Here is a 14027-nt window from a genome sequence, read left to right on the forward strand (position 1 = left end):
TTCATTTTTTCAGTTGGTATCCACACGAAAAGAACATTCACATGAAACCATCAGATAAAATGGTTCAACTATTTGCGAATGGTTTTTGGAAACCACCACCCCCCCACCAATGATAAACACAGGTTTATGAATCAGCTTTCACAGTCCCTAAATTCCAATGCTGGTCATATTTGATTCCCCTCCTGATATCCCCTCCTGATAGGGCAGCACGGTAGCAAAAGTGGATAGCACTGTGGCTTCACAGCTCCAGGGTCCTAGGTTCGATTCCCTGCTGGGTCACTGTTTGTGCGGGGTCTGCAGGTTCTCCCCGTGTCTGCGTGGGTTTCCTCCGGGTGCTCCGGTTTCCTCCCACAGCCCAAAGACTTGCAGGTTAGGTGGATTGGCCATGATAAATTAGTGACCAAAAAGGTTAGATGGGGTTATTGGGTTACGGAGGTAGGGTGGAAGTGAGGGCTTGAGTGGGTCGGTGCAGACTCGATGGGCCGAATGGCCTCCTTCTACACTGTATGTTCTGTGTTCTATCCCAGTGCCTGCACATTCAACAAACAGTGATGTGTGACAGTGAAAACATACGTGGGTTGCGTGCTGTCGATTTACCTATACCCCACTCCGCCATTTTCTGTCTCACCGTTCCTAAAGATGAGATAAATGGGGGAAAAAAATACATATTTTACTTTGAACAAACTCTTCAAATGGCTCCGTGTCTCTGTCCCCACGAGTCTGTTTATCACCACTCGTGGGGAGATGCATCCAGAATCTATCTCGGTCTGGTGCGTACTCAGCAGAGATACATGCAGAGCTGCAGACTGGAGGCAGAGTTGTTAAAACGGAAATCCCGAAACCCTAAGGGGCATTCACTTCTTAGTGACCATCAACCGTTAAATAGGGGCCCTGTTTAGCTCACTTGGCTGGACGGCTGGCTCGTAACGCGGAGCGAGGCCAGCGGCGTGGGTTCAATCCCCGTACCGGCTGAGGTTATTCATGAAGGCCCCGCCTTCTCAACCTTGCCCTTCGCCTGAGGTGTGGTGATCCTCGGGTTAACCAACCACCAGTCAGCTCTCCCCCCCCCACTCAAAGGGGAAAGCAGCCTGCGGTCATCTGGGACTATGGCCACTTTACCTTTAGATAGTGACAGCTCCTTTGTAACATTTTTGTTCTTAAAAAGAACGAACTCTCTACTGAGAGGAGATTCTCAGCACTGTGAAAGGTTGAACATCGCTCACACTGACCCCAAACTCTTCAGCATCAGTAACACTACACCCGCCGCAGATATTCTTTTCAAAATTTGTCCTTGTGATGTGAGCATTGCTGCTATTTATCGCCCACCCCTAGCTGCCCTTCAGCAGGTGGGTGAGCCGCTGCCCGCAGCTGCCCTAGGGCAGTTAAGAGTCAGGCGCGGTCTGGAGTCCCACTCTGGCCAGGCTGGGTAAAGGACGTTAGCGAGCCAGATGAATTTTCACAATAATCCAGTAGCTTCAGGATTCAATATTAATGAGGCAAAGCGGTTTCGATCCAGATTGAAGTGAATTAATTTGCCCCGGCTTCCTTGGAGGGGTTTGAACCCGAGCCTGAAACATCAGTCCAGGCCACAGGATGACCATCCCAGTAACATTTACCACTCTGCTACCATCCCCGCCATTTAGCAGCATTCACCCATTTGGGCAGGCATCTGAATATCGCTGCAGAACCACTTCTTTAAAAGAATAAAAACGCACCGCTGGAAATGCACAGAGGTGTCTGTGCAACATGTCAAGAATTGGGAGACAATATGATTTAAAAATTAGATTGTGATAAAAGAAAAGAAAACAGGGGAGGTGCAGTGCGAAAAGCAAGTGTTTACTTATGCGACTAGAGGATAAGAATGGGGGGGGTATAGAAAAGGTAACTTCAAAGTGGAGAGATGATGAAGTTGACGGGTATATGCAAAAAGCCGATTCCGCAGGGTGGATAACATCAAAGGAGAAAATGGTATATCCATAGCACAATGCCTGGGGGGAAAGGGAGTCAAAGCAAACACAGGGACAGCTACCATCAGGCACACCCAAAAATAAGTTATTCCCAAACAGGCAGCGGGTTAAGATCAAAACCGAAACTGAGCAAATTCCGCCTTCGCTGAAACTGAAGACGGTTTTCCACAATCTGGCCACATAACCTGTGCATGGTAATTATTTGCTGGATTAAGCTCATTGAGTTACATATATTTGGATGTTGTTTGGGAGCAAAGGGGCGTCTCAGAGTTCAAGGAACGTAGGTAGTTGGAAGCAAGGGGTAATTTCCTGTAATACTCTGTGTGTGTGTAGCCATCAGTGTGCTTAAATGTTGCAGTGTATTATAGCCCTTCTGGTAGTGTTTTTTTTCTTTAAGTTAAACATATTCTTTATTAATTGTTCACACAATTGCTGGACTATTCCTCCCTGGTTTGCATATCTTTTCTCACAGTATACCAAATTGAAAATATACATCACTAAGAACTGATGTTCCAAGTTCCCCTTCTGGGTTTTGGGATAGCCTCACATTTAACATCAGTGGGGTTCTCAACAATGAAGAGAATAGCTTCACAATTCTCGCACCTCCTGGTCAGAAGTTCTACTGCAGGGGCTGGAGCAAAAAAATCCAGGTTTGTGCCTCTGGTGTAGCTCTGAAGGGAGTGTTGTGCTGTGAGAGATAGCTGACTTTGAAAAGGTGTTCCATTAGCTTGTGACAGGTTACACCTCCAATTCACGTGTCTGCATTACAGGTTTAAGTTAAACCTCTCCCTGGCAGAGCCCTGGGTAGTGAAGAGGTGATTTCAATCCACCAATAGTATCTGGCGCCGAAGGAGGGCAACTGCTGCCCCATCTACTTCCTACGGAAGCTAACGAAATTTGGAATGTCTGCATCGACTCTCACAAACTTCTACAGATGTGCGATAGAGAGCATCCTATCCGGCTGCATCACAGCCTGGTATGGCAACTGCTCGGCCCAAGACCGCAAGAAACTGCAGAGAGTTATGAACACAGCACAAAGCATCACACAAGCTTGCCACCCCCACATTGATTCTGTATACACCTCCCGCAGCCTCAGGAAGGCAGGCAGCATTATCAGAGACCCCTCCCACCCGGGCATTGCCTTCTTCCAGATCCTTCCATCAGGCAGAAGGTACAGAAGTCTGAAGACCCACACATCCAGATATAGGAACAGCTTCTTCCCCACAGCGACTAGACTCCTCAACGACTCCCCCTCGGACTGATCTGTTCCCTGTAAGAACACTATTCATGACACCCTTGCTGCTCCTGCTCATGTATTTGCTTTGTTTGGCCCCTTGTTCCACACTGTAACCAATCACTGTTTGTTGATGTACCATTTGTCAATGTTCTCTGTTGATTATTCTTTTGTCTACTGTGTAGGTACTGTGTACGTTCCCTCGGCCGCAGAAAAATACTTTTCACTGAACTTCGGTACATGTGTCAATAAATCAAATCAAATAAAATAAAATCATATGGAATACCATTCTCCTGTTGGGGGTTTGTGGTTTTAACAGCCAGGGGCCAATAATAAAGAGACGGAGTGAAGTCTGATAAGATGCCCAAGTTTGTTCTTTTACCTTGGAGAGTTCGAGAAGTAAGGCCTTGACTCGAAGAGAGGATGCCAAAATGTTTGGTACGGTGTCGTAGATAGGATGAGAGCAGCAGCAGGCGTATGTGGAGTTTAAAAACGACTATGAACCAGTGGGGCAGAATGGTCTGTTTATTTGCACAAAATAAACTATCGGAAAATTCAACGCAAAATGCCCGCAGCTCACTTTATGGAACTTAATGCACAAGATCCCAAACCCCGAGTGTCAATAAATATGAAGACATAATTAAGAGTCGAAGCATGTTTATTAAAATAAGATTTCAACTCCAACCAGCTAATATTTGTGAGCACCTATCAAGTATAATAGAAATATGATACAGGGCTGAAATGCAAACTCGAGGTACTGGGTAAACGCCACAGCAGTTTGAATGGGCTGTCATGTCTCCGTTTGAGGATGGATCTGCTTGCACGACATTATTCTGAAAAAATCCGGCATGTCCCCCCACGGAAGGTTCAAAAGAATTTTCCGCCAGCCCGGCTCTGATACGACAACCCACCGGTTAGAGCTCCTAAGAATCGTTTGACCGGGTTTTCACGGAACCCTTCGCTTCGACAGAGGAACGCATCAGATGGAAGCAGAACGTGTTTGACGAGAGAGTATTTACGTCGACGGGGAAAGGGAGGGGGGTGGGCACCGTAACTCTTGCTCAAAAGAAAGCGGAGAACATCTAATCTTCCGTCGGCTCAAGCAAACTTATCCCACTCGCCCGCGTCTCTCCAAACCGCTACGTAAGCACCCCGGGATGATTGCGGCGCACTATAAATGCAAGTCGTTACTGCTTTACGGACGCAGCCGAACAAAATGCCAATAATCGATCTCTAAAATCTACGACACTGTTGATTCAACGGCTTTTCCCTTTCTTAAAAAAAAAACGAAGGTGGAATTTGAAGAAGAGGAAGAATAACAGAGCAGCTAGACTATCTCAGAAACAGGAGCAAAAATACAATTACAGGGTATCTCAATAAAATAAACAGTACAGGCCGCCGAGGAAAAATATTTCCGTCGCTCGTTGCTTCTTCGGTTAAGTTAATTTACATTAAGAACGCGAGCAGAAACGCCATGGTGCCAATCACGGAGCTGTGCATATTTGGGGCTGTATCTTATAGTAGTGACCTTTGTCCTGTGGAAGGGAAAGAAGTGAGAGAGAGAGAGGGAGAGAGGGAGAGGGGGCGGGGAGAGAGAGATAAAATGAAGTGTTGTTAGAACATGTGCAGGTGCATCACTCACTTACTCACGAGGTGCATTTATACGATCACAATCTTTGAAAGAATAAGGTTCAAGCTCAAAAGAGGGAAACTCCCTCAAGGTGCAGGGAGGGTCAGTGTTAATAAAGCAAGGTGGGGTGGATTGCAGCACTGATAAGGGTATTGCCCTCATGGTAGAGGAGAGATTACACACACCAGCATCTTAGTCCTTGGATTTTGGAGGTTTAAGGGCCGATTTGACTGAACTTAACAAGGTCCTAAGGGAAACTGATGGGGTAGACCAAGAGAAGCTATTTGCCCCCTGGGGCAAAATCTCCTGGTGGTGAGCTTGGAGTGAGGTAGGGCATGTAACTGAGGAGAGTAAATCGGCGGAATTCTTTACCTCAGAGGACTGTAGAGGCTGGGTCCTTAAGTATGTTCAAGGCGGAGATCTTTAATCAGTAAAGGAATCGAGGGTTGTGGGGATAAGGCGGGAAAAAGCAAGATTCTGCCCTCGGGCACAGAATATAGCCCAAAGATTAGAGCCAGGCCGTTCAGGATTGAAGTTAAGGAGTACTTCTACACACAAAGGATGGTTAGGAATTTGTAACTCCCTTCCACAAATGGCAATCGATCCTAGCTTAAGTGTTGTGATAGATTTTTGTTCACCATAGGCTTTAAGGGACAAAAGGGTTAGATTGCAGAACAACCACGATCTCGTTGAATGGCGGAACTGGTGAGAGGGGCTAAACGACCTCCTCCTGTTCCTTTGTGGTTCTGCATTGGCGTTGTTCAGAGGCAGGAAAAGCTACCTCACTGGCGCCGCCTGCTATATTAAGAACAGAATCAGAGCGATAAGTTTAAATAGTTTGGGTTATCATCACCAATCTTGTCTTCATCGATAACTGGCTGATGCCATCTGTGGTAGTGGGAAGGAATGCCCAATTGATAACTGGGACCTTCACAAGCTCTGCTGCACACTGGGCCTTCCACTTACATTTTCACCCACAGGGTACAAACCCTGTATTTCTGTCCAGTTGCACATGGGCACGACTTACATATTTGCTCTCACCTGTGTTCCCATCTCTAATTGCCCCGAGGCAACCATGCAGAATGGGCCTGGAGTCACATGTAGGAGACGCCTGGTGGATTTGACAAGTCTTTCCCTTCTTGGGTTTTGTGGGTTGCTTTCCAGGGCTAGCCCAGAATATAGCCAAATTTATTCAACTGAGTTTCAAACCTGCTCGTGGTAGGGTCTGAACTGGTGACCTCAGAGTCCCTAGTCCACTGCCGTAATGTGTTGGGCTGCTGTTTTAGCTTGGCTTTGGCCTACAGCGAGTTGGTCGGGATTTCGTCACTGTGTCTCCCTCAGCTTGGTTTCCAAGGCCCTACAACTGCGATGTGGTATATCTGAGCGGCAGCTTTCCGGGTGTCTCCGAGCGCTGGTCGTCCACACAGTGGCAGCGTGCAGCGAGGCACACCGAGAGCCCCTTCGATTGACTTTCAAATTCACTGACGAGTCTGGTCAGGCTAACAGGGGACAAGGCCTCGACAAGACGCAGCCCCGTCGTTCAGTGCAGGCCTACACTCTGTTCTACGGACACTCGCACAGGAAATTCCTACGCTGCTTGGGTTGGGCATAAAATAATTACATGCAAAGATCATGCCACCATCATGCAGACTGATCGAAAGGCAGCCTTGGCATGCAGAGTTGAGGAAAAACATCGCTTCCTCAGCAGCATCAACCAGATTTGGCAACATTCTTCAAAAGCAATCGAGAAGATGCACAGATGCCTGACAGAGAGAGTAGTCAAGGACTGATACAGCACCTACCTTCATTAGCACTCGACACACACACCTACTCCATTGCAAAACCGATTTCAACTTTTGTTTTCTCCACCCAATAATAATGGGGCCACGGGATAGGTGGTCAAAAAAGGGCTTCTTACACGTTTCAAACTTTGGATTGAAGACCAAAGTTTTTGAACAACTGTGTGGTGGCCTGACCCTAACCCAGCCGTGCCACCTGGTCCTGTGACTGATGTAGATTTAACCAAAACTCACCGTGCGAAAACAAGCAATGCCCCGCCAGGCTTTTGAGATCAGGGGTGCTAGTTCTGGTTGGCAAATGGCATCACCCGTTCCCAGCGTAAGCCCTTTAAAAGAACAAATCGGCGGCAAAGCAGTCACTGGGACAAGTCGCCAGCTACTGCAGAACCTCGGGTGGTCAGCAGAGGGCGGCAACAGTCTGCCAGCGAGTCTCGACTAACAAAACATTCTCTGCCTTCTGACTTATAACCCTCGGTTCGATAAAAAAAGAAGCATTTCAAAGACAGTTGATCGTTTAAATGCAAACAGGAATTCCCAATTGAAGTTCTATAATGCATAAAACCGTGGTGAGAATAAACATCTATGCGCAAGTAATCATTCATCCCTCAGATACTGCTAAGGATTTTCACAGTAACTTCATTGCAGTGTTAATATAAGCGTACTTGTGACACTAATAAAGATTATTATTACACTGCAGCATTAGCCGAAGTCTCACTCATGTACTGTTGGTACGGACGTTAATGCAAAATGTCTCACTTAGGCTCTGGTAACAGCATGAATAATATCACTTCCAACTGCATATTGCCTCTCTTTCATGTCCAACTTTTTTTTATTCGTTCGTGGAACTTGGACGTCGCCGGCTGGACGACGGCCCATCCCTAATTGCTCTTGAGGGGGCAATTAAGAGTCAGCCACATTGCTGTGAGTCTGGAGTCACATGTAGGCCAGACAGGGTAAGGGCGGCAGATTTCCTTCCCTGAAGGACATCAGTGAACCAGATGGGTTTTTGTGACAATCGACAATGGTCATCGTTAGGCTTTTAATTCCAGATTTTTATTGATTTCACATTTCACCATCTGCAGGGGTGGGATTTGAACCTGCCACCCCAGAGCATTACTCTGTGTCTCTGGATTGCTATTCCAGTGACAATACACCATCGCCTCCTGTAACTGGAAAGTCTTTTTAGAAACACTTCCATTTTTAAAAAAAACCCTTTCCTGGGTGATTCCTGCACTAATGGGCGCAATCTAGTAGCTAAACACCGCCCGTTGTTCAATTAACTTCTCAATTGAAGGAGCGCAAAAGGTTGGTTGGTTAGACGCCAAAAGGCGCTACCGTCCGCGAGTAGAGCTTTGTTTATCATCACTCAGTCGCCAGCATGTACCGCTGTAGTTCCTCGAGGAACACTACCTCGGGCTGGATTCTCCGGCCCGACCCCGAAATCGCGTTCAACGATGGGACGGAGAATCCCCGATGACGACGAAATAGGAGTACGCCTCGTGCCGTATCCACGGCCTCTGAACTTTGGCCGCCCCGCGATGCTCCGTCCCCGACCGGCCGAGTCGCCGACAGCGGGGGTCGCCTGTGGTCTCGCCCGTCGGCAACTCAGCCTGGCAACTGCAGACTCAGTCCAGCACTGCCACAGTCGGGGGAGGGCCAATCCACGGGCGGGGAGGGGGCATTATTCGGGGCTGGGGGAACTGTGGGGGGTGGTGCGGGGCGCGCGAGCCGGCCAAAGTGGGGGACTATTTTTGCGAGTCGGGACGGCGGGCTGCGACCGTCGTGACGCACGGTGCGGCCGCTGCTTTGCGCATGCGCGGCCACGGACGTGGCAATTCTCTGGGCCGTATCGGCAGCTAGAGCTGGGGGGCACTACGCTGCCTTCCTGCTAGCCCTCCCCCCCACCGCCCCGAAGCCGGGAATCGGTTGTCGTTTTGCGCCAGTTTTCCTGGCGTAAAACACCACCGTTTTCACGCAGGTGTGGGGACCTAGTCTCCAGAACGGCGAATCCGGCCCCTCATCTTTCGGCACAGCCTTCCGGACTCAAAACGGGGTTCAACCATTTCGGATCACAACCGCCTCTCCAGTTGGCAAGAATTCTGATTCTGCCATTCACACCTCCTTTTATTCCTTTACTTGTCGCGTTCACCACTCAGTACCGTTCTACACCCTCGTTATTTTGCCATATGAAAGCAAAATACTGCAGATGCTGGAAATCTGAGGCAAGGGCAGAAAATGCTGGAAAGACTCAGCAGGTATGGCAGCGTCCGTGGAGAGGGAAACAGAGTCAGCGTTTTGAACCTCCTGCGTTCTGGACTCGAAAACGTCCTGCAGAAGGGTTTTGTCGACTCGAAACGTTACCTCTGTTTCTCCCTCCACAGATGCTCCATGACCTGCTGAGTTCATCCCGCATTTTCTGTATTTACATCAACTCGTCATGCCTGCCCTTCTATCTCTCACTCTCCGCACTCCCGCCTTTCCTGTGTGTGCTTGCTTACAAACTGTTAAATACAGACTTCACCCCCCCCCCCCCCCCCCCCCCCCCAGCTCCCTCTCCATACATGGGACCTGACCTGCTGAGTTTTTCCAGCACTTTCAGAATCTCAGCAGACGCAGTATATTTTCTGTTTGCTTTAGCCATTTTACAGCCATTGCATCAACCAATCCATGTCTATTTGTATGAGGTTAGTTAAATAAAGAAAGCTTACTTGTCTCCTTCACAGCAAATCGGGAATTTAATTGCACGTCCACCGTCATTCCTGCAACCCGCACTCGCTCGTATAAAACCTATCCTCGTGGAACTATGACATTAGCAGAAATCGCATTAGGTGCTGCTGATGTCAAAGTGGAAGGAGCAGGAGGCCAGGATAAGATGAGGGTATAAATCTTGGCGGTTTTTGAAGGTGAAGGGGCCGGGCGTTTATTGCAGAGCTGGGACAGTCACACAGGGAGCGAGGGAGGGACGAGACTATCAAGAGGCTGAAACGCAAAGGGTAATTATTGACATCTGACAATGATGGATGTGACGAACCTTAATCAGCAGCAATCTGGTTCAGGAGGGAGCTAACGTAGTGACCCCGATAAATCAGATGTCGCCCCCATGCCGAAGTCTGATGCTCCAGCCCCAACGCAACTTCCCCAGAGTTCAAATGTGCGAGATTTCTAACTTCCCCAAGTCTTCTTTCCCCCTCTCAAATCGAGAGGCGAATACAACCGTAGCCCGTCATCAACCAGCTTATTTTCCCATATCTGCTACCCAAACTATGGATCCACATTTCTCAATCAGAAAAGACTAATGTGCCCGCAAATCCAAACCTCTAACACTTGCGGCTCAAGTTGCGGATCTTCAGGCTTACAGATTACAATCGTACTCGGGCAACGCATCAACACACACCAATGAAGGCAATCGCGAGCTACAGTCACACCGCAGTGGGGAAACGTACGCTAGTCCCCTCTGTCAACGGGACCCTGGTTGTGGGCCATGCTGATTAATGCAGTGGCAGCAAAGTTCTGTGAAAGAATGTGATAAATCCTCGCTGGCAGCAAACACTTGCAGTTACGGGAGAACTGCAGGAGCATTTTGTTTCCGACAAACATTAAGAACATTCCGTCCAAAGTTCAGTAAGTTCCCAGAGAGCTCCAGCTTTGCACAGCCCTGGCGTCACCGAGTGCGACCCTGAGTGAGACACTATCTGGCTGGAGGGTCTCGCTATCAGTTAGAATCGAACATCCCAGTTATTATTAATGTTTCCCTTGGACACAAACTGGCATGAAAGTGGCACTGGGCCATGAAACGGTCAACAATAGATCAGGAGCATGCTTCTATCCAATAAAATACACACATGTCCTCAAGGCCAATTTTGTAACAATTTCAGTCATTAAGGGGAGTTCTATTAAAGATATTGCAGCCTCAACACTGGATCTATTAAAGATATTGCTGTTATTTTAAAATTGATGTTGGCTCCAAAAAAAAATGAATCATCTAATAGCCCAAATTAAATCACATGAATAAAACAGTAGGACACATATTATTTTGTGCTCACTTAAAGTGAAATTAACCGTGTTCTAAGTGACTTTAAGTTCAGGATGCCGGCAAATGCACTTGGGGCTCAGTGCGGCCTTTGGGGCATTGGATTATGTTCCCATAAAAGAAAACTGTGTTTTTTTAACTGTAGCCCAGTGCACCACGTAAGCGTTCCAACAAACAATACCATTTCTTGCGCATCTGTAACTCAGCAATGTCAGACTAAGTTTGATTATGAGGCACTGGCAGTATTAATAATCACACGCCAGCTCCCGTTTCAACAAGTCAAACCCAAAACAGCGGAAGGGCAAAAAAAAAAACTCCACAACAATAACCCGTGCACAGAAACCCAACGCAGCCTCTTACCTCGTCTTCTTGTTAGTCTCGCTTGCTGGGGTAGTCCCGCCCACTGAAAGAGGAAGAGAAAGAAAGAATGAGCCACTGAGGGAGTGGGTAAAAATGAGACAGGCAACCGAAAACGAGATAAGTTCATCCTTTCGTGACAAGAATTAAAGTTTTTCTGTCTTGCTTGGCTCATGTGTTTTAGACTCAAGCACGCACAACACACACCACACACAGGCAGGCACACACAACACACAGGCAGGCACACAGACAGACAGATAGACACGCACAACACACACCACACACAGACAGACACGCACAACACACACCACACACAGACAGACACGCACAACACACACCACACACAGGCAGGCACACAGACAGACAGATACGCACAACACACACCAACACAGGCAGACACGCACAACACACACCACACACAGACAGACACGCACAACACACACCACACACAGGCAGGCATACACACAGGCAGACACGCACACACACACCACACACAGGCAGGCACACACACAGAAAGACATGCACAACGCACACTACACACAGGCAGGCACACAGACAGGCAGACACGTACAACACACACCACACACAGGCAGGCACACAGACAGACAGACATGCACAACACACACCACACACAGGCAGGCACCCACACAGGCAGACACGCACAACACACACCATACACAGGCAGGCACACACAGGCAAACAAGAACACATACCACACGCAGGGAGGCACACAGACAGACAGACACGCACAACACACACCATACACAGGCAGGCACACACAGGCAAACAAGCACAACACATACCACACACAGGGAGGCACAGACAGACAGACATGCACAACACACACCATACACAGGCAGGCATACACACAGGCAGACGCCCACACAAAGATGCCCAAACACACACAGATGCCCACACACCACACACAGGCAGGCACATACACAGGCACACAGGTAAGCACACACAAGACACACAGACACAAGACACACACACAGACACACGCACAGACACACGGACACAAACCCACACACACACAGATGCCCACACACACACAGATGCCCACACACACACAGAGATACCCACATACACACACAGATGCCCACACACACAGACATACAGACAGTCACGCACAAACAGGCAGATACAGACAGACACACACACATACACCCAGGTAGACACACAGGCAGTAGTTGATGCACTCTAGAAGAGAAGCCATTCAGCCTCTCAAGTCTGTCCCACTATTCAATGAAATAATGGCTGCTCTCTATCTCTGTACCTTCCCCCAGCCCTACATTCAACTGAGATCTCAGCGGTCCCAGAATTCTGACCCCCTTGCACATCCCCAATTTAATTTGCTCCACCACTGGAACCCATGATTTCAGCGATTTAGATCCTAAGCTCCGGAATTCCATCCCCATGCCTCCCTACGTATTTCTTCGGAACTCCAAGCTGTGGATGCGGAGTTGATGAGTATATTCTGGACTGAAATCAATAGATTCTGGCAGTAAGGGATGTGCGGATGGGGCAGGAAAGTAGAAATGATGTCAAATCCCAGCCATGTTCTCAATGAATGGCAGAATAGGCCTGAGGGAGCCTGTGGCCTACTCCTATTTTTTATGTTCCCTTCTCGAAGATACTCAGTGAAGCCAACCGGCCCGAACATGGGGTTTGAGTTAAATGGTGTTTGAAAGCCTTTGCAGCTCCTGGGGACATTTGACTACGTTTTATTGCAAGCTGTTGGTGGTGCGTTAACTACAGTTAACTATATCCATAACCAACCAGCAGAGTTAATTCTGTGAGAGGTAGGGTTCTTTAACCTCTGCGACTGCTGAGCAAAGTACCTTGCCCTCATTTTAAAGATACTTCATTTTCAAAAATAAAACTTTACCCTCCCCACGTCAACTTTACACAGAAGCAATTTTCTGTCTTGCTCAGATAGATATGAAGTAGGCCATTTTCCAAGATCATATTTTTATCTCATCTCATCAAACATTCTTCATTCATTGGACTGTTTTATTGGACCGATTGGCACCGTTTATAATGTGCCCACAATGCAGAAGGGGACACCCGGATGGACATTCGTTTAAATCCCCTTCTGCACAGCTGAGAGGCCTTTAATTCGAAATTGATGGAAGGCCCTTGTTCTGCCCAGCAACAGCACGAGGCTGCATCTTAAAACGGCCCCCTGGCCAGGAGATCGGGATATCTGCGAGTCAAGACCCTGGCAGTGGGATATATGGCACAACTATATTGCAAAGACGTATGAAAGAATGAAATAACATATTAATAAAATGGCCAAGGCAGGCAAAGAAACCAGAATAGGAGGAATAAAAGAAATGTATAAATTAGATTAGCGTCCCCCACACACACAGCAGGACAAAGATGACATTAACACCTCATCTAGCAAACACAGAAATAAACGCATAGCACAGCCACAGACATCGGAGGACGATTTAGTTAAGGAGACACATCAGGGGGATAATGGGAAACACATTAAAGAGGGGAAGGACACTCGGAGCCAGCACAGATAATCTCATCAACACGAACACACTCCATACAGATGCAAATTGACAAGGGAGGGACACTCGGAGCAAGCACGGATAATCTCATCAACACGGACACACACCATACAGATGCAAATTGACAAGGATGCATATTCTCAGTTTAAACCTGTCTGAGAGATCTAAATCAAAACTACCCTTTAACTATTATGTATGAGCAAATGTTCCCACTCGAATTTGGATTCCTATAAACATCCAGAGCGAATGTGTAATTGTTGAGATCAACGTGGATCAAGCCACTGTTTGAGCTGGCTGCGTGGGTCTCCCTGAAGGCTTCAGTAATTGTACAATAAAGAACAGCGCTTTGAACCTTGCCTTGAGACTCGGCCTCTTGACTGCACTGGTACAAGGGATTTTTCCCTACAACAGATACAAGTGAAGGCAGATGGCATGAAACCAATCTCCTCTGCCAGCAAGTAAATAGGCCAGGCCCCCAGGAGAGCAGCTAC

At 47.8% G+C, this 14027-nt stretch overlaps 1 protein-coding gene across 7 annotated transcripts in view; it reads right to left on the reverse strand.

Annotated features, from left to right (window-relative positions):
- The window catches only part of LOC140408302 (PDZ and LIM domain protein 5-like), a 328382-nt gene that overhangs the window by 103393 nt on the left and 210962 nt on the right, over nucleotides 1-14027 (reverse strand). For all 7 annotated transcript variants that reach the window (XM_072495316.1, XM_072495317.1, XM_072495314.1 and 4 more), the window contains 2 exons: nucleotides 11021-11063; nucleotides 598-633 (listed from right to left, as the gene is read on the reverse strand). In XM_072495316.1, coding sequence (XP_072351417.1) covers nucleotides 598-633; nucleotides 11021-11063 — 79 coding nt within the window. The remainder of the gene's footprint in view (nucleotides 1-597; nucleotides 634-11020; nucleotides 11064-14027) is intronic.

The sequence above is a fragment of the Scyliorhinus torazame genome, chromosome 3, assembly GCF_047496885.1.
Source record: "Scyliorhinus torazame isolate Kashiwa2021f chromosome 3, sScyTor2.1, whole genome shotgun sequence".
In the NCBI taxonomy this organism is placed as follows: Eukaryota; Metazoa; Chordata; class Chondrichthyes; order Carcharhiniformes; family Scyliorhinidae; genus Scyliorhinus; species Scyliorhinus torazame.